General features: G+C 37.7%; 1 protein-coding gene across 13 annotated transcripts in view; it reads right to left on the bottom strand.

Moving 5' to 3' along the window:
- PDLIM5 (PDZ and LIM domain 5) overlaps window positions 1-21,172 on the bottom strand; it is a 227,730-nt gene that overhangs the window by 49,249 nt on the left and 157,309 nt on the right. For 8 of the 13 annotated variants that reach the window (XM_055587676.1, XM_055587678.1, XM_055587675.1 and 5 more), the window contains 4 exons: window positions 17,452-17,568; window positions 15,085-15,222; window positions 14,217-14,348; window positions 5,905-6,089 (listed from right to left, as the gene is read on the bottom strand). In XM_055587676.1, coding sequence (XP_055443651.1) covers window positions 5,905-6,089; window positions 14,217-14,348; window positions 15,085-15,222; window positions 17,452-17,568 — 572 coding nt within the window. The remainder of the gene's footprint in view (window positions 1-5,904; window positions 6,090-14,216; window positions 14,349-15,084; window positions 15,223-17,451; window positions 17,569-21,172) is intronic. The other 5 variants (XM_055587681.1, XM_055587683.1, XM_055587684.1 and 2 more) reach the window with 1 other exon arrangement.

Here is a 21,172-nt window from a genome sequence, read left to right as displayed (position 1 = left end):
TCTTGAAAGACTTCTGGATAACACAGGCTATATTATACCACCAGTGAAATGATCTAAGATTTAAAGTCAGAATGTTAATGGAGGTAGTATTATAGAAACCCATGACAGGTTCAGAATACACTAGTAAGGCTTAAAATTTCAATTACCCTTTCAATGCAATCTTTTTCTTTCTGGTTATCATTTCAAAACTCATGACTAAAATACTTCTTTAAATAAATGACTTTCAAACTTTTTCTTAACTATAAAAAAATAAGAAATACACTTTTCCTGTTGTACACTTTATCTGCTGATCCAAAATACATGTTTGTATATAATTATGTACATATATATACACATACATACATATATATGTAAACTAAAACCACATTTTCATAACATGATACCTATCCATAATATGTTAAAATACTTCATATAGTAAAATATTCTCAATTTTTCTATTCTATTTCATTTTTTAATGAAAATACTGGCTACGATCCATTAAACTGTTTCATTATCAACTAAATGGGCCACAGACTTCATTTTAGTGATTCTGATCCCATCCTTCCTACCCCATTGTAGGAATTATTTTAAAATGACATCACTGGTGATAGGAACTCTTTGGTGATGGTGGGAGGGTAGGGGGATTAAAAAATCTTTTTTTCCTCTTTTCTTAACCCACACTAGAGCACAACTGTGAACTATCAAGAAAAAGACACCTGAAGTGGTGTGAGAGAAGCAATGCCACCTGCTAATGCTTTATCTGAGTCCAAAGGAGTGCAGTGACTTGCCTCTGAAGCTTTTGCAACCTTTGGTGGAAACTGTCCTTTTCACAGGTCAGTTGTGAAGAACATTAAGAACACATCATGCGACAACTTTTGTTGTTCAATCACCTAGTCGTGTCTGATTCTTTGCAACCCCATGGACTGCAGCACGCCAGGCCTCCCTGTCCCTCACCATCTCCCAGAATTTGTCCAAGTACATGTTCACTGAATTGGTAATGCCATCTAGCCATCTCATCCTCTGATGCTCTCTTCTCCTTCTGCCCTCAATCTTTTCCAGCATCAGGGACTTTTCCAATGAGTCAGCTGTTCGCATCAGATGACCAAAATACTGAAGCTTCAGCATCAGTCCTTCCAGTGAATATTTAGGGTTGATCTCCCTTAAGACTGACTGGCTTGATCTCCTTGCTGTCCAAGGGACTTTCAGGAGTCTTCTCCAGCACTACAGTTCAAAGGCATCAATTATTTGGTGTTCTGCCTTTTTTACAGTCCAACTCTCACAACTGTAACGATACCACTGGGAAGACCATAACCTTGACTATACGGACCTTAGTTGGCAGAGTAATGTCTCTGCTTTTCAACAAACTGTCTAGGCTTGTTACCGCTTTCCTGCCAAGAAGCAACTGTCTTATGATTTCATGGCTGCAGTCACCGTCCGCAGTGATTTTAGAGCCCAAGAAGAGGAAATCTCTACTTCCTCCTTGTCCCCTTCTATTTGCCATGCAGTAATGGGGCAGGATGCCATGATATTAGTTTTTTTTTTTAATATTAGTTTTAAGCCGGCTCTTTCACTCCCCTCCTTCACCCTCAACAAGAGTAGAGTGGTATCATCTGCATATCTGAGGCTGTTGATATTTCTCCCACCTATCTTGATTTCGTCTCGTAACTTATCCAGCCCAGCATTTCTCACGATGTGCTCAGCATATAGGTTAAACAAACAGGGTGACAGCAGACAGCCCTGTCGTACTCCTTTCTTGATCTTGAACCAATCAGGTGTTCCATATAGGGTTCTAACTGTTGCTTCTTGACCTGCATACAGGTTTCTCAGGAGACAGGTAAGAGGGTCTGGTATTCCCATCTCTCTAAGAGCTTTCCAGTTTGTCATGATCCACGCAGTCAAATGTGACAGCTGCTGCTGCTGCTAAGTCACTTCAGTCGTGTCTGACTCTGTGTGACCCCATAGACGGCAGCCCACCAGGCTCCCCCGTCCCTGGGAGTCTCCAGGCAAGAACGCTGGAGTGGGTCGCCATTTCCTTCTCCAGTGCATGAAAGTGAAAAGGGAAAGGGAAGTCGCTCAGTCGTGTCCGACTCCTTGCGACCCCATGGACTGCAGCCTACCAGGCTCCTCCGTCCATGGGATTTTCCAGGCAAGAGTACTGGAGTGGGGTGCCATTGCCTTCTCCGAATGTGACAGTTAAAACTTTCTAAATCAAAAGAACAAATGGGAAATATTTGCATAAGGAAGTCCTTGAAACTATTCATTAGAGACTAAGAGTAGATTCTGGGGTATTGTTTTACTTTGTTTGAAACATGGTATACTGTTAGAGTAGAATAAAAGATGGAGAAGGCAATGGCACCCCACTCCAGTACTCTTGCTTGGAAAATCCCATGGACGGAGGAGCCCGGTAGGCTGCAGACCATGGGGTCGCGAAGAGTCGGACACGACTGAGCAACTTCACTTTCACTTTTCCCTTTCATGCACTGGAGAAGGAAATGGCAACCCACTCCAGTGTTCTTGCCTGGAGAATCCCAGGGATGGGGAGCCTGGTGGGCCGCCGTCTATGGGGTCGCACAGAGTCAGACGTGACTGAAGTGACTTAGCAGCAGCAGCAGCAGAATAAAAGAACTTGAGTGGCTAGGAATTTTGTATTTATGTTACAAGTTTTACAAAGTAACATAAAATAAGTAATTTTAACATAACATAAACTCACTAAGTTCCAGTATAGTACCTAGAGCAAGATAAACAGCAGGAGTTCTGCAAATATTTTCTGATTTAAGCATCAAGATGTAATTCAACTAAAATTTCACAATGGCAAAACATACTTCCTTTTAATAATATTTAATGCTTTATACTATATAACATACAGTTTTCTATCCTGTTATAGTTTTGCTCAGATTAAATTCAGTTATACCTTCTGTAAAAGGGTTAATATTTTAAATACTAACCATGTGAATCATGATTATATTTATTTGCCTGCTTTGATTATTAAATTATATTAGAATGAGACAAAAAAGGATTCTATCGCCCTCTTGTGGTAATTTTGCTGTAGTGTATCCTTGTAGTGTATCCAAACTCTTGATGTCAAGAGTTTGACATCAATTGGAAGTTTTCTTTTTATTCTAACAGGCTGAGTAGTATTTTGCCCACAGTTTCTGATTTTCCAAAAGCGGTACACATACCTTCCTGTGCTTCACAGCATGTATACTCTGTACCCTCCTTTCAGTTCTACCTCTGAAATTTAGTCTTTTCCTTGCTCTTTTAGGAAACATTCTCCTGTTTGCTTCCAATTACTATACCCCCCAAATTTTTTGTGAAAGTTACTTTTTGTATTCTAATCATATATAAAATAAATACAGCAATTCTTAATTGTCATAGATAAGTTCTAAATAAGTGGAAATAATTAAAAATGTGTAGGGCCCTTGGACTGCAAGGAGATCCAACCAGTCCATTCTAAAGGAGATCAGCCCCGGGATTTCTTTGGAAGGAATGATGCTAAAGCTGAAACTCCAGTACTTTGGCCACCTCATGCGAAGAGTTGATTCACTGGAAAAGATCCTGATGCTGGGAGGGATTGGGGGGAGGAGGAGAAGGGGACGACAGAGGATGAAATGGCTGGATGGCATCACTGACTCGATGGACATGAGTTTGAGTGAACTCCGGGAGTTGGTGATGGACAGGGAGGCCTGGTGTGCTGCAGTCCATGGGGTCGCAAAGAGTCAGACACAACTGAGCAACCGAACTGAACTGAGCTGAGGGCTGAGGTGTCAGCATTTTTTCCAAGAAAACATGTCTTGCTAATGATATTATTCTAAATCTTTTAAGTTTTCAAAAGTAATAAAATAGTCTTTTGTTTAAAATAGTCTCAATCAGGGGATCTCTTGGCAGTCAAGTGGTTAGGACCCTACTACATTCCACTGTAGGGGCACAGGTTTGATCCCTGGTTGGGGAACTAAGATGCTACCTGTTGGGCAGCTCAGTCAAATAAAAAAAAATTTTTTTTAATTAAGATAATAATAATAAACAAGCAAACAAAATAGTCCAGATCATGTGTAATGGCCTTTCCTCTTTCTTCCACACAATGCTTTTAGCTTTAAAAATTAGTAATGGTAATTCAAAAACATGCAAATGACACTATGAAATAAATTTTAACTATATAAATAATTAGTAATTTATTAAAGATAATTTACTTACAATAAATGAAGTTAGCGTTAATGTATTTAAATGTTATGGGAAATACGAAACAAAGATGGATTCCTAATTAACAAAAAATTCATTCTTTCCACTCTTATCAACTATAAAAAATAATAAATGACCTATTTTTATATAGAAAGTTATAAAGTTATCATATTTTCCAAAGCAGCCCCTTGTATATTCAATTAATACCCATCCCCAAACTGATGAAGGAAGACTAGAAATATACAAGGGATAAGTTAAAAAAGTGTGTTCTTTGCAGAAGAACCTGAACTTTCAAAAGCAAATTAACATGGCAAGTCTCAGTAACTGTAGAAGTTTTAGTAAAACCAGAACAGTTACAAAGTGTGAGCAGCAGGAGATGAGACTAAAAAGTTAGCAGAGGTCAGAGGGAAAAGGTCTTAATGATGAGTGAAGGAAGGGGGAAACAGTCCAGCCTTTGCAGAAGGAGAGTAACATGGGCAAATGAGTTTTAGAAATATCCCTTGCAGTAAGGAGGACAGACTTCCAGGGTGAGAAGGAGATGGGGAAATTAGTTAGGAGTTGTCTGCAAAGTCCAGGGCCTGAACCAAGGCAGTTGCTGAGACCACAAAGAGGAGAAAAGAAATTTTAGAAATACTAAGTAAGAGATGGAATCATTACGTGTTAGTTACTGTGAGAGCATGGGAATGGAGTCTCAAGCTTTCACTCTCACTCTGGTGCCTGGTTATCATCCCCAGAGACAGGTAGGGTATTCTCAGACACATAGCATTGGAGGTACCACTTGGAGGTCAACAAAGTTGAGGGTGAGAAGTGAAGTGAAAGTCACTTTGTCAAGTCTGAGTCTTTGTGACCCCAAGGACTATACAGTTCATGTGATTCTCTAGGCCAGAATGCTGGAGTGGGTAGCCTTTCCCTTCTCCAGGGGATCTTCCCAACCCAGGGATCAATCCCAGGTCTCCTGCATTGCAGGTGGACTCTTTACCAACTGAGCCACAGGGAAGCTCAAGAATACTGGAGTGGGTAGCCTGTCCCTTCTCCAGTGGATCTTCCTGACCCAGGAATCGAACCAGGGTCTCTGGCACTGCAGGTGGATTCTTCCCTACCAGGGAAGCCTGATAGGAAGTAAATTACCAGTGGCTGGGTAGTAAAGGGATTCTTGATGACATATCTGCTGCTGCTAAGTCGCTTGAGTTGTGTCCGACTCTGTGCGACCCCAAAGACGGCAGCCCACCAGGCTCCCCCATCCCTGGGATTCTCCAGGCAAGATTTATCTATAGAAGTGAATGTAAAGTCAGGTTTTCAGATGGAGCCCAACGACGGGAAGTAAAAGACTCTTTCTTTCTTCAATAACTGACGGCAGCAAGTGCATCTGTCCCTGTTATTCTGTGTATATGATCAAAACCAGGATGTTGTATGTCCAAGGCTAATCTTCAAACAACATAGTTTGTTAATAAGACCCCAAATTTACAATTCAACCCATGCTTCTTGGGTAATCTGGAAACCCAGGAAATGCTCTCAATTCTATAATTATAAATAGCAAGTGGCAACTGTGTCACACATACACAGAATGTTAATCAGACACTTCAGAGGAAAAAATAGCTGCAACTACTCTTCCCAGTCTTTTGTAAATCTCAGATGATTGAGATGGGTTTCAGCAGTGAATTCTAGCTGAAGTAAGTAAGTATATCCCAGAACACATTTTCATAGTTACATTTAAATGTAAAAAAGCAAGAGATTTCTTTGGCGAAGTACCTGCTTGGCTGGGCCGTTGCCAGCTTGGTGACTTGATCCCACGGGACCCCAGAGGCTTGAAGGCGGCAGCAGCGGTGAGCCCGGCCGCCCCTGGTCTGGCCGAGCCTGGGCTTCCCGGCCTCTCGGGGGAGCTCCAAGCTGCACCTGCCGAGGGGGCAGACTGCAGAGAAGACTCCTGGGCGTTGCTGGAGAGAAAAGGAGGAGACGTTTTTGGTAAAGTGGTAGTAATCTAACTTAGTAGTGATTTGTCCTTTTCTCAGCCTATTAAATCTCTAAGGAAAACAAAAATATTGATTCATTGGTATTTTAAAGAAAACTCTAATACCATGACAGGGGACTGACTCTCTTTAAAACAGAAAAAAGAAAAGGAAAGGAAAACAATCGGGTTGCATTTGTTCAATCTTTGGAAATTCCCTTTAAAAGGTCTACTCTGAGAAATTGTTGTTTTTGTCATTTAGTTGCTAAGCCATGTCTGACTCTTTCGCAACTCTGTGTGCTGTAACCCAGACTCCTCTGTCCACGGGATTATCCCAGCAAGAGAACTGGAGTGGGTTGCCATTTCCTTCTCCAGGGGATCTTCCTGGCCCAGGGATCAAACCACTTCTTCTGCATTGGCAGGCAAATTCTCTACCACTGAGCCACCAGGGAAGCCCAAACCTGAGAAATTAGGCACTGGAAAAGTTACACAGCCAATTCTTTTAAATAAGTAGCTAATTTCCTCTATCTCAACATTCCAGAAGGTCATGTAGAATACAACAATTATTGGAGAATCCTTGATTATCTGTATGAAATGGCAGACACAGCTTTTTCTTTACCACATTCTTCTGGTATCTTATGGACTAAGTTTCCCTGACATCTCACCAGTCACTTGTTTCACTCACACACTTGCTCAGTTACTCATTCATTCAGTAAATACTTAAGCACCTACTATAACACATGCCAGACACTGTGTTACGTAGTGGAAAACAGGAGACAAAATCTGCAGCCTAACACAGCATCCAGTGTTCAGTGTTCATGATACAAGAAAACAAGAGACAAGTCTGCCACTGTCCTCTCTCAATCAGAGCTATTTGCTTAACAGGAGGTCTTATTTACACTGGTTCCAGTTTGATATAGAAGATGATATGGTTTTATTACCCCAGTCATTTGTTATTTATACTTATATATCATCATTAAAAAAATAATTCTAGGTAGTCCAAATTCTAAAGTAGGCACTTCTGGAATGATGTAATACTATAAACAGTTTCTCTCAAATGAAGTATAATAAAAATGGTAACAATGACAACAAGAATACTTCCTACTGGCTTGTCAACAGAAACTGAGCTACCACTTCCTAAATAATTATATGCACAGAAACTTAATTCCTTCAATACCTGAAATCAACAGCTAGACAAAATAAATACCCTTAGTTATACTCTTAGGCTGAAGTTTCAACTGCAATCATGCCCACCATATTACTGTAAATGACTATATTACCTAATTTCTCTAATGCCTCTTGAACCCTGCACAGCCTAACAGAGCGGGCTGACGCTACCTACCCTTAGGAAGGCTGCTGCAAGGCTGCCCTGTGACTGGGTTTTGGGAACTTGGCTGGTAAACAGTTCCCTACAGTCATATAAGTTTCTCTAAAAGACAAAGAGTGCTCACTGCACCTAAACTTTATCAACAGTGTGGTTTATGATAAACACCTGCTGTCCTTCTGCAAGCTGGAGACTGGCTACGAATGAGGCACAGCATGCCTACGTGATGAGCCCCAATGAAACCCGTCTCAGGAACTTAGTTTCTAAATAGCTTCTCTGGTAGAGAACACTTTGCGTGTCTTGTAACTCCTTGCCATAGGCATCCACATATCATGGGTGACCTCACGGGGAGGTTTGGAAACTACAGCCTCCTTTCTTCTCGACTTGGCCCCATGCACCTTTCTCCGTGCTGATTCTGCTTTGTAATCTTTCACTGTAATGACTCTCAATCATGAGCACTACTAGAGACTATAAGTTCCGCTAAGTCCTCCCAGGAGTCATCCGAAGCTGATGGTGGGTTTAGGGCACTTGTGACAACAGGTAGTTTGGAAAATCACATTAGAGCTATTGTAACTACCTTGCAATACTATTCCCCATTATCGTTCCCTCACATTCAAGTGTAGCGGAGCTATCACCTTCTTCTATCATTTCTAATGAGTTTAATGAAAACTCAAATCTGCTTGATGTTAAAAAAATATGAAAAACTTAAGCAGTTTAATAATTTTATCATAAATAAAAAGTGAAAGACAGTTTACCTAATGGCCGTGCTGAACACAATTATCAGTAAAGACACAATAAAGAATATTGACGGAAACCAAATTTAAGCATTAAGTACCTTTTAAAAGATTTGTGATGGACAAATTATTTTATTTTATAAAAACTCTAATTCAAAAAGATACACACACCCCAGTGTTTATAGCAGCACTATTTATAATAGCCAAAACATGGAAGCCACCTAGGTGTCCATCAACAGAATGGATTCCCATGGATAAAGAAGATGTGGCACATATATACAATGGAATATTACTCAGCCATAAAAAGAATAAAATAATGCCATTTACAGCAACAAGGATAAACCTAGAAATTATATACTGAGTCACACAGAGAAAGACAAATATCATATGCCATCACTCACATGTGGAACCTAAAAAAAAAAAATACAAATGAACTTATTTATAAGACAGAAGTAGACTCACAGATATAGAAAACAAACATGTGGGTTACCAAAGGGGAAAGGGGGCATAAATTAGCAATTTGGGATTAACAGATACATACTACTGTATATAAAATAGATAAACAAGGGCCTACTGTATAGCAGGGAACTATACTCAATATCCTGTAATAACCTATAATGGAAATTCAAGAATATGAAAAACATTGTTGACTTACAATGTTTCAGGCATACAGTAAAGCGATTCACTTATATTGTATACCTGAAACACTGTGATTCAGTTCAGTTCAGTCGCTCAGTCGTGTCCGACTCTTTGCGATCCAATGAACTGCAGCACGCCAGGCCTCCCTGTCCATCACCAACTCCCAGAGTCTACCCAAATTCATGTCCATTGAGTCGGTGGTGCCATTCAACCACCTCAACCTCTGTCATCCCTTTTTCCTCCCGCCCTCAATCTTTCCCAGTGTCAGGGTCTTTTCAAATGAGTCAGCTCTTTGCATCAGGTGGCCAAAGTATTGGAGTTTCAGCTTCAACATCAGTCCTTCCAATGAACACCCAGGACTGATCTCCTTTAGAATGGACTGGTTGGATCTCCTTGCAGTCCAAAGGACTCTCAAGAGTCTTCTCCAACACCACAGTTCAAAAGCATCAATTCTTCGGTGCTCAGCCTTCTTTATAGTCCAATTCTCACATCCATACATGACTATTTATAGACCACTGGAAAAACCATAGCCTTGACTAGATGGACCTTTGCTGACAAAGTAATGTCTCTGCTTTTCAATATGCTGTCTAGGTTGGTCATAGCTTTCCTTCCAAAGAGTAAGCGTCTTTTAATTTCATGGCTGCAATCACCATCTGCAGTGATTTTGGAGCCCAGAAAAACAAGTTAAATAAGCAGGGTGACAATATACAGCCTTGACGTACTCCTTTTCCTATTCGGAACCAGTGTGTTGTTCCATGTTCAGTTCTAACACTTGCTTTCCGACCTGCATACAGGTTTCTCAAGAGGCAGGTCAAGTGGTCTGGGATTTCTATCTCTTTCAGAATTTTCCACAGTTTATTGTGATCCACACAGTCAAAGGCTTTGGTGTAGTCAATAAAGCAGAAATAGATGTTTCTCTGGAACTCTCTTGCTTTTTTGATGATCCAGCGGATGTTGGCAATTTGATCTCTGGTTCCTCTGCCTTTTCTAAAACCAGCTTGAACATCTGGAAGTTCACGGTTCACGTATTGCTGAAGCCTGGCTTGGAGAATTTTGAGCAGTAGTTACTAGTATGACTCAACCTACTTCAAAAAAATGCTACTGTTATTCCAAGGTTATTGCTAGGATTAAATGAAATACAATGAGATGACACATGTAACACACATCAAGTACCGAACACACTGCTGAGCACAGAGTGTATGCTCCAGAAATGCTATATCCTGTGATATGTAGCTCAGACATCTAGAGATAAGCACATTTAGCAAATAAACATCCTTCATCTGCACTAGTAATTCTGCTTCTAAATGTAGTTTGTAGATAGTTCTGATCAAGGATTTTGAGGTCAGGTATAATCTCATCTCCTCAACTCAGTTTTAAATGACACACAGTATCTCATAAGCAAAAAATGTTTTCATATTTTTGTAACCTTTGTACACAGTTGTGTATATATTTTCTTCCAAAGACTCTGAGATGTTTAAATCTTTAATAGTACTCTTTAGATACAAAGGGTGTGCAGATTATAAAGAATTTTAAAAATCTAAGTTATAAACAAGGGAGTTTTATTTATATCAGGATTGATCAGCAGAGCTGAAAAATCTCTAGGGGAATAGATCTCTATTAACTTAAAATATTTAATGTATTAATGGGAGAAAATTAAGTTTTATCTAGACAATCATGTTGAAATATATGATGTCCAAGCCCCTAAAAATCAAACATCTTTTTTTTCCTAATTTTTAACTATTACTTATTACTTAAAGAAATATATGAACATTATGTAAAGATTAAAAAATTAATAAAGCCATTGGGTATATAATTCTATATTTGGGGAAAATGCTATCAATAATCACTAACAGCAAAATATTTCAAACTAATGACTAACATTAATAGAATAGTCATGAACACTTAGATTGGTATATTCTAAAATGACGACTCATATACATTTTTTTCTAAACTTAAATGGTTTAAGGTATACCTAAATTCTAAACAAATTAAACTTCTTTCTAAAAGATCCTAGTAAGAAAAGCAGAGCAAACCCATTAGCAATGTTGATTAATACCAAGCTCAGCATCAAACATGGTCATTTTCACTAGTGTGCCAAATAAACAAGCACTGAAATGAAATGTTAAAATTAATATGCCTTCCATCTCAAGAATACCAGAGATTCTGTTTTGTATTTCAAAACCTTAAAATGGAGAAAAATGTATACTGATAGACCAAAGGTTTCAAAACTGAGCTAATGAGGACAAAAGAAAAAGGAAGAAAAGTTAATTTTCAGTGTTAGCAATCTGATTTATCTTAAATTTACATTCTTTCCCCACATTTGTTTAACTATTGTAACAAATAAATTTCAGCTGCAGATGGGGAAGAGTTGGAAATTTCAAGTCTATTTTCAAAAGAGAATCTCTGCTCAAAGAATAATCTTGAGGTAACTTTTATTTTAATTTTCATAATTACACATTTAAATTTTTTAAAAGCCAACTGTACATCACAGATTTAAACACCAATGTTTAAACTAAGCAGTTGTTAGCTAAACTCTTACAAAAATTGATATAGGAATACACACATTCTGAAGTGGTAAGAAAGGAGTATTTCTGGAAGATCATAATTATAAGTATTCTTATAGAATGCTATTAAGAATTCTTAATTCTTTAAGAACTTTATAAAAGGATTGAGACATATAGAGCAATCATGAGTCTCCTTTGTTTCAGAATTCTGTTTACAAGACAATTTTTTGTATTTTCCTAAGCAAAATTCTTAAACTTTTTGTATTAAAATTCAACTTGTTAAATATAAATACTATAATGAAGACACGTCTTGTATTGTACTACACTTTATTATAATTTTAAAGATTTGTTGCTGTTTAGTCGCTCACTTTTGTCTGACCCTTTGCCACCCTGGGGACTGCAGCACGCCAGGCTTCCCTGTCCTTCACCATCTCCCGGAGCTTGCTCAAACTCATGTCCACTGAGTTGGTGATGCCATCCATCCATCTCATCCTCTGTCCTCTCCTTCTCCTCCTGTCTTCAATCTTTACCAGCATCAGGGTCTTTTCCAATGAGTCAGCTCTTCGCATCAGGTGCCCAAAGTGTTGGAGCTTCAGCTTTAGCATCAGTCCTTCCAATGAATATTCAGGATTGATTTCCTTCAGGACTGACTGGTTTGATTTCCTTCCAGTCCAAGGGACTCTCAAGAGTCTTTTCCAACACCACAGTTCAAAAGCATCAATCCTTCGGCATTCAGCCTTCTTTATGGTCCAACTCTCACATCCATACATGACTATTGGAAAAGCCATAGCTTTGACTATACAGACCTCTGTTTTAATTTAAAAGATTACTGTTAAACAAAAGCAAAAATCAGAGATAAAATACCTCTGACATTATCCCAACTGCTCTTTCTAGTACACGTCTCATTGAGGTGGCAAGGTCTCTTCAGGAAACCCTGAACTCTTGCTTTGCAGAATGCCAGCTAGCTTACCTTCTCAAGAACCATTTTCCTTCTCTGGATATCAAACATATTTAGCTTGTGTCTACAACTGTTAATAAAAAGTAATGAAAATTACTACTAATACTTCCTCTAGAAGTAGGTCCATGGATAAACAGTCAGTTTTAAAAAAAAAAAAGGTCATTTAAACAATAAGGAGACTATTTTGAAAGGAAATCAGGGATGCATTTTTTTAGAGTAACTTTTCCTGCTTAAAAACAGACTGACCTACCACTTAACAACTCCATACCAAAAAATTATAAAACTGTTCTCAGTTTTGCAATGATAAATGAAAAACATTAATTCTTCAAACAAGGTATATAAGGATTTTTATGTTGTTCTTTTTCTGTTAAACAGTGAGAACAAAATAACTTACTGGAATAAAAAATCAAAAGCTGAATGAACATGGCACAAATGGAGAAATGGGATATTTTCTCATAACCAGTGCTTTTCCTCATTCCATCTCCATCTGATGTCAGCCAAAACATATCATAAGCCATTTAGTTAAAAATAAAGACAGAAAGAAAGCAATAAAGGATTTAAAGATTCTATTGTGTTCTCAAAGGAATTTTTATTCCAAGGGTAGTCAGCACCTGTCTTTGTATAAACTTAGCCCTAACAATGTTATATTTCTGCCCATTTAACGATCACAATTCCACAAATAATTTTGGGTATTTTTTTTTCCTTAGAGCAAAATGTACAATGATATGTCTTCCCCCTGTTCAAACATCTCCCTTAAAAGTTATCCAGAGTTACACAGACACAGCTTATTTAAGCACTTTACTGCGCTTCATACATATTGTTTCTTTTCACAAACTGAAGGTTTGTGGCAACCTTGCATCAAGCAAGTCTATCAGCACCATTTTCCCAAATGCATTTGCTGCCCACTTTGTGTCATATTTTGGTAACCCTCACAAGATTTCAGAATTTTTCATTATTATTACATTTGTTATAGTGATCTGTGATCAGTGATCTTTGGTATTACTACTGCAAAAAGATTATGACTCTCTGAAGGTTCCGATAATGGTCAGCATCTTTAAGCAATAACGTAGTTTTAAATTAAGGTATATACATTAATTTTTTAGACATAATGCTATTGTACACTTAACAGGATACAATATAGGGTAAATATAACTTTTATATGCACTGGAAAACAAAAAAATGTGTGACTTGCTTTACTGCACTATTTACTTTATGGCAGTGGTTTAGAACCAAACCTGTAATATCTCCAAGGGATGTCTGTAATTAAGTATATTGAGCACATCCAGAACACTGTGGGTAGGACACAAACATATGATCAACAGGCAGCCTGTGTCACATCAGGCTTTTACGAATTACAGTTATACTCTCTGCCATTAATTTTATGTTCTTTCAGAAATAAGACAGTCATTTCATTAAGATTATACCTTTAGGAAACATTTGGGATTTTTTATTTTTACATTATACCTAATAATTTTTGGCATGATTGTTAAGTCTGGGAGAAAAATTCATTTTTGCATTTCAGCATTTCCCAAATATGGTGAAAATTAAGTTGTCTGCCAAAGTAAAACTCTCATATCTAAGAACAATAAGATAGCAGCCAATCAAAAGCAATTATTATTCTTTTTCATTTTTTTGAAAAGTATAAAGAAAGGTATGTCTTATTAAACAATTCTTCTCATATAGCAATATCCATGCAATAAAAAACAGGGTCCTATTTCATACCAAATATCAAGTGTGCTAATAAGAGATGTCACAAAGGATTAAAAGTCAAGTTAATAATCATACAAAATAATGTGCTCATGCATTATTGCTGCATTGAAATTACAGTTAATTTAAAACTGGACACAAATCAGCTCTAGGATTTTCTCATTTGGGCTGTTAATGCAGTGCTTTAGTGTCAGAGAAAGTAGTACCTTTCACAGCAAGCCCCCCCTTGTGACATCCACTCCCCCCATACCTGGTTTTCTTAACATGGACAGAGCCAGTTGATTTCCTCAAGGGCTGGAGATAAGAAAAAGCTAAAGGCTTGGATACAGGGCTGATGCAAAGTGCATCCAGGAGTGAGTGATATTTTTCAGGACTGGAGAGCCTGGTGAGCATTCAGAAAGAGTTTTAAGTCGAAAAATCACACTACCGATAGCAGGAAGTATGTAGTTTTTATAGTTTGTGATTTGAAACATTTCCAAAGAGAGAGAGAGAGGGGGACAGAAACAGAACAAAGCAGCAGAAAGAGGATGAAGTGTCTACTATGTTATTCTACTCATTAATACAGAATTGAGTAAATTCTCATCAAAGTTGATCAAGGCAATCTTTTGGAAAGCATAGAAAGCTATAAAAACTACTAGAAATTACGTAAAAACAAAACCCTACAACAATAAAAAGGTTTACTCTTTCTACAGGATGAATGGACATTAGAATAGTTAGGCTTTAGATCAACTTCAAACATACCCAGCTTGTGGGAGAAGGTAAAACCAACAGAAACCTAAAATACCTATTTATGCTTGATTCTGTTTCAGAATTCTGTTTCATAAAAATGATAAAAACTCAAAAGTCAATAGGCACACAACATGCAACAATCCACGCAACTGAGAAGTATCACAGATAAATGGTGGTAATGGAAAGAGATAAAAGAATTATTTTAGGAAAAATCAGTAATACACTCTGTGGGATATAGCCACAACCTAGAAAAAAATGTCCCCAATATAATTAAGATCTCCTAACAGGGCTGTGGCCAATTCAAACGGGAATGCTGTCTCAGAGGTGAGTTGTAAGACAGTGAAAAGCGCTGGGTTCACATCAGATGCACACCGTACATGTAGTTCTACCTGGTTTTTGCAGCAAGAACAGCAGACACAGTAGCAGCTGCGCTGCTCAGAACGGCAGCACTGTATCTAGCAGGAGAAGACAGGGTAGACAAGTTTCGAGAAGCTTCCAAAGAACTTGTTGCCACATTTCTTGTGGAGCTGCTTAAATTGGTCAGCAGAAAAACAGAGAAGAGGAACAAAAAGGAAAGTGAGAAGGGGTAGCATAATAAAAATAAGATAGCAACCATGCCATGTTAATATTTAGACTTCTAAAGGTGTGACATGTCACAAGCGTAAAAGGAGCTCAGATCCTTTATTTACTGTTACTATGATTTCTCTCAGAAATTAAAATCTGATACATAATCCTTCATAAAACTGGTTTAAATACTATACAAACATTTTTGAATGTTTTTAAGCTCACAGTCTCTAATCCTACTTAAAGTGAAATCAGTATCATATGACAACACACATTTGAAGACTGATTTGTCAACAACTTCCTTTCTTTTTCTTTGTCAACAACTAAGTAGAAAATAAATCCAAACATGAAGTGTGACTTTTAGTAAGCAGAAAAAGAAGGAAGGTTACGTCAACTTTTCCAAAAAGTTTCTACATAACGAGAATGTAGAGATGATATACACCTTAGAGATGATATACACCCAGAGCCTAACATTTTAATGAAACTCGAGTTTTCAAGAGAAGCAGGTACAATCGCCTGCTTATTCAGAAGCTACAATACATATTAATACAGACAAGAAATAACTTTTAAATATTGAGAGTAAAACTATTTGGGGAGGGCAAACACCTTTGCAGAAATAAACAGTAGTCACAGTGAATATGACCAAAAAGATCACCTTCTCTAATGATGCTCTGTATTTCTATTTTCAGTTAGCTCTGTAAAGATTCAAATATGCTGCTATGAAATTTTACCTTCAAAATTCGAATTATTTAAACTAATAGTTTCCTTTGGTCTTTTAGAAAAGGTCATATACCTAGATAGGAATTAACATTCCATCATTAGGACTGTAATGACTTTCAAATCTGGTGGCTGCTGTTCCTTAGTTTCTCAGTCGTGTCTGATTCTTTGCGACCCTATGGACTGTATGTAGCCCTTCAGGCTCCTCTGTCCATGGTGATTCTCCAGGCAAGAATACTGGAGTGGGTTGCCATGCCCTTCTCTCAAATCTGGTTATCAAGCTGGAATTGAGAACTTTTTTTTATTATGTAAAAAGAAAGTTTAAAATGCATGGGATGAAATCTATGTCTCTCTTCTTTAATTATGCATATAAGTTCTTAATGAATAGCCTCACTATACTACGATTGCCTTTTCCAAAATTGGTGACAATGGCCACCTCTAACACAACATAATTATGTACCAAACTCAACTTGAGCAAATAAGAGCTCAGATGCCCAAAACTGTGAGGGTTGATATAAGTCACTTCTCCCTGTCTCCTCTTCTCCCTTCTAGAAGAATTTGATAATTCATTATTCCTAGTTCCACTGGCTCTAATTTTACAAAATATTAGAAGACAAACTAAGAAAACCGTGGTAAGTCATTTATCTATCTATTATATATATATGCATACACAGAGAGAGAATTGCTTAAGTATAATTTTTGATAAGTCTATAATTGAACTGTGTAGATATGTTTTAACTGTTGTGAATGGCTAGAGAAGAAAAAATGGGGTCTGAGAAAAAGAAAAGAAAAATGTGATAAGCAGCAGAGGAATATGAGTGTCCTAAGTGGAAGAATAAAGTTACCAAGTGACTCAACTTTGAGTTTTTTAATTACTCTGCATCTTTGGGACAATGGCTTCTATTTCAGGGAAATAATGGCAAATAATGACAAGACACTTAAGTCTACAAAAAAGTCATCTAGAAAAATCAATCAGCTAAATTATCCTTCTTCTATAAGAAGAAAAGGAAACTATAATGAATTTCTTTCATCATATTGTATCACAAATAATAGTATAAAAGATTGAGTATGAGCAGAGTCCTTCAAAATCTTAGGAAAATTAACCTCAATACATTTAAAATATATCTGGGCACCTAGAACATAAAATTTCTATCAGTTCTTTTTTAGATGGGAATGCTCTAATTCAATAGACTTATGACAAACTCAAGAAAGATGACTTTCCAAATCACAGTGAATAGAGAAAAGGCACAGATTTCCTGACTCTAAATTAGAACTCAGAATCAAAACAAAAAATGAAAAATTTAAAAGTAGCGTAAAGCAGTGTTCCACCAAGGCTGAGTGCCAAGCTCTGTCTATATATTAATGTCAGTTTTGTAATCTATGATCAGCTTTTCCTTTTTATTAATAGTCAAACAGTTTTAGTACCTATCACCACCAGCATTAAAATTTAGACAGACAAGAGGAAAAAACTCTACCTAAAATACGTAGTTACTTTAGAAACTGTGGCTACTTGGCCACCAATATGTAAAACCTGAGCAGTTGTAGGTGGGTGAGGTCCACTCTGAGGTAGGTCTTCCAGAGAACTGTCAAACCTGAGTTTTCAGAAGTAAAATAAACAAGGCAGAGGAAATATTAATGAAAAGAACAGACTTTAATCATGTATACCACCTTAAAAGCACATTGGTTCCATTTTGGAATACCGCTAGATTTTTTTTTTAACTTTATATCTGCAGAAGGTTAAAACTAACACCAAACACCCTCACAATCACCAAATATAGGCCGTTTTTTAACATAGCAACTTTTATATGATAAACTATCATGCTTACAGGCGGAAGAAAGGTGGGTGGGAATTTCCATCACTGACTATGCATTTTGCATGCTTCAGAGAAACTTAAGCTCCAAGAAATTAAGTTGCCCAATATCATATCATATCATATACCTAGTAAGGCTCAGATGGATGTTGAACCAAGTCTGTATGTACTCTTTCCAAAACCTTATGCTTTCCAGCATCCTGTGGGGCTGAACAGCACAATACAAAAAAGCAACTAGGAATTTCCCTTTAAGTCAGAATAATTATTTGCAGATCTGAAATAACATGGATGTCGTTTACCTTGATGTAAAGAAACTATTTCATCTAATCAGAAACAAACATTTGAAAGCAATTGTGTTGTTTGAATATGATGCATTTTGTTTTCTTGATGTCTCTACCATTTTTTCTTTTGAATGTCAGAATTAAATTTAAGAGTTATTACCAGGTAAAGAGAAGATGAAAAAATTCAGTGTGAGGTCTGAAAGAAGAAAGCACCAAGTGTAACACTTTGGGGGAAAACAATAAACAGGAAAAACAAAAAATTATTCATTTTTTTTAAAAGCCTGTGGAAAAAAGTAGAATGGGTCAGTCATGTCTATTGATTTTCAAATGGAAAATGTAACACTAAGATAAAAATAGAAGAGGTTATATTCCCATTTTTTATTTAGTACTGGTCATATCTTTACCAGAGTGTTGGAAAAAAGTGTAGATAACTTAAGAAAAATGTCAAGGTAGAAGTAAACATCATTTAAGAGGCAGAGGAAAAAAAAGTTAGACAAATAAAATAAGGGACTGTAACAGGGGTCAGCAAACCCCAGCTCCCGGGTCAGTCAGCCTGCCTCCTATCTTCACGTGGCCTGGGAACTAACAATGGCTTTCATATCTTTAAATGATTTAAAAAATAAAAAAGACTATTTCACAACACGTAAAATCTATATGAAATTCAAATGTCAGCATCTATAAATAAGTTTTCTAGAACACAGCGAGGTTCAGTCACTTACATAACGTCTATGGCTACTTCCATAAAACATGGAGAGCTGGGTAGCAGCAACAGACCCAAGTGACTCACAAAATCTAGTATATTTACTATCTCATTTCTTACAGAAAAAGTTTGTTGACCCCCTGTCACAGAGAATAATGTCTCCACACAGCTACCAGAGTGAACTTTTAAAAACATAAATCTGATCCTGTCTGGTTCTTGGATGCTGCCAGCACCGCTCCATGGATAGCTGTACTCCTGGGCTCCCCACTCACCAGCCTTTCTCACAGAGCTTTCTCTCTGGCTGGCTTGCTCCCGTCCCGTGGTCTTCCACCTCTTCTTAAACAGGCCAAACTTCTTCCCACCTCAAGGCCACTGTGCAGTCTATTCCATGTCACTTTCTATACCCAGCTGTCTGCCACACCTTCATCACACTAATTCTTAAGTATCCTTCTGGCCTCAATTTAAAGGTCACCTCCTCAGGGAGGTCTCCCTAATTTCCCAAATTGCCAAAATGCTGCCTGTGTCATATGGTTTTATACCACCTTGTACTTTTTCTTCACATAATTTGTTACTATATTAATTATACAATTTATGTGGTTATTTGTTTGAATCTGGACTCCCTCACCAGACTAGAAGCTCCCTGAGGTCAGGGACAGTTACGTTCACTGGTATTAAGTAAAACAAAGCGCTTACAACATAGAAAACAACAAATAAGTATTTGTTGAATAAATGCACTGGAGAAATTTATTGTTTTCAAGTACAAACTCACTATGTGTACATTATTTTTCCACAGATTATATCTTGTACCTTCCAGAGACTGTTTCCCAATTTAGGTGAAACAGGTATTACTGTTTAAGAACTGTTCTTTGATACAAGAACAACCTCAAAGAAATGACTAGAACTCCAAAAAAAAAACAACTTTCAAAATGTCCTTTAAAACATAAAGAATTATCAATATCCTAGAAAAAATAAAATATTATCAATACCTATATATTGATACATAATGTATATATTACATAGTATGTAATATATATCAATACCTATATATTAATATATAATACATAATGAGGACAGGTAATAAAAAAAGAGTGAATTGAAGGAGTTGAGTTTTCTAACACCTCCACAAACTCTGTTGACTGGAAAAATGAATACCATTTGAAAATAAAGTTCATATAACTCATAAAATACCCTTTAAAGCCAGATTTCTAAGTTTCCAAACAAATGTACTCAGGAGGTTTCCCATGTGTTATACACACTGATTATCTATTCCTTTGCTTAGCCAATGTCTGAAAATAATAGACTTAAGAAAATTTTAAACTATCTCATTTAGTATGGGGTACAGACATCAATATCTATTCTCATTCTGTCATTCCCCAATACATATTCTTTTTAGGGTTGGAAGAAGCTCTAGTTAATAGCACCTCTGAAGCAGCAAGACTTTCGGCTCGGTCTGTTACCTAAGTCACTTTTCATTTCTCACTGGAGACAGGTATGAGCACTTCCCAGATATGGCTGGAGAGTTGGGCTTGCAGACTTTTGGCTTGCTTTTCTCAGGGAAAATGAACAAAGAGCTATTTGTGCATTATCTTTCTTTGCAATTGTGCCTTTCTTTGTATAATCTCTGTACTGGGCCTTTCTACGCTTTTCAATGGGGACCCATGTAAACCGTCTGCTCAGGCAAAGCAGGAGTGAGGATGCCCATCTCATTAACTTACCAACCTGACCATACCTGTAGGAGCAGCCAGAGGAACTCTATCCACCAGTCCTGGCAACTCTCAAATTGCTAATTCCTTATGCTGTAGACTCTAGCTCCTCCCCTTTTCTCAGCAGCCTCAATCAATCTCTGGCCTCAGTCAATTTTTCTCACATTTTCTATTTGCCCCCTACAGGCTTTGCATCCCCATTCAAAAATGCTATGCTGCTGCTATTGCTGCTAAGTCACTTAAGTCGTGTTTGACTCTGTGTGACCCCATAGACGGCAGCCCACCAGGCTCCCCCGTCCCTGGGATTCTCCAGGCAAGAACACTGGAGTGGGTTGCCATTTCCTTCTCCAATGCATGAAAATGAAAAGTGAAAGTGAAATCGCTCAGTCGTGTCCAACTCTTAGCGACCCCATGGACTGCAGCCTACCAGGCTCCTCCGTCCATGGGATTTTCCAGGAAAGAGTACTCGAGTGGGGTGCCATTGCCTTCTCCGCAAAAATGCTATAGTTTCTCTTAAAACAACAATAACAACGAAAACACCTTCACCTTCTATTTCCCCCATGTACCTTTCAACATCCAAACACTATGAAGTAAGTTTACTTACATAATCTCCATTTCCTCAGCTGCCAGCCCCTCTTCCACTGCCTCAAGTGGGCTTACTCTCCAACCTCCAGAAAACCATATTCTTGCTGAGGTCCCAA

The sequence above is a fragment of the Bubalus kerabau genome, chromosome 7, assembly GCF_029407905.1.
Source record: "Bubalus kerabau isolate K-KA32 ecotype Philippines breed swamp buffalo chromosome 7, PCC_UOA_SB_1v2, whole genome shotgun sequence".
Taxonomy (NCBI): Eukaryota; Metazoa; Chordata; class Mammalia; order Artiodactyla; family Bovidae; genus Bubalus; species Bubalus kerabau.
This window is presented reverse-complemented; position numbering and strand designations above follow the sequence as displayed.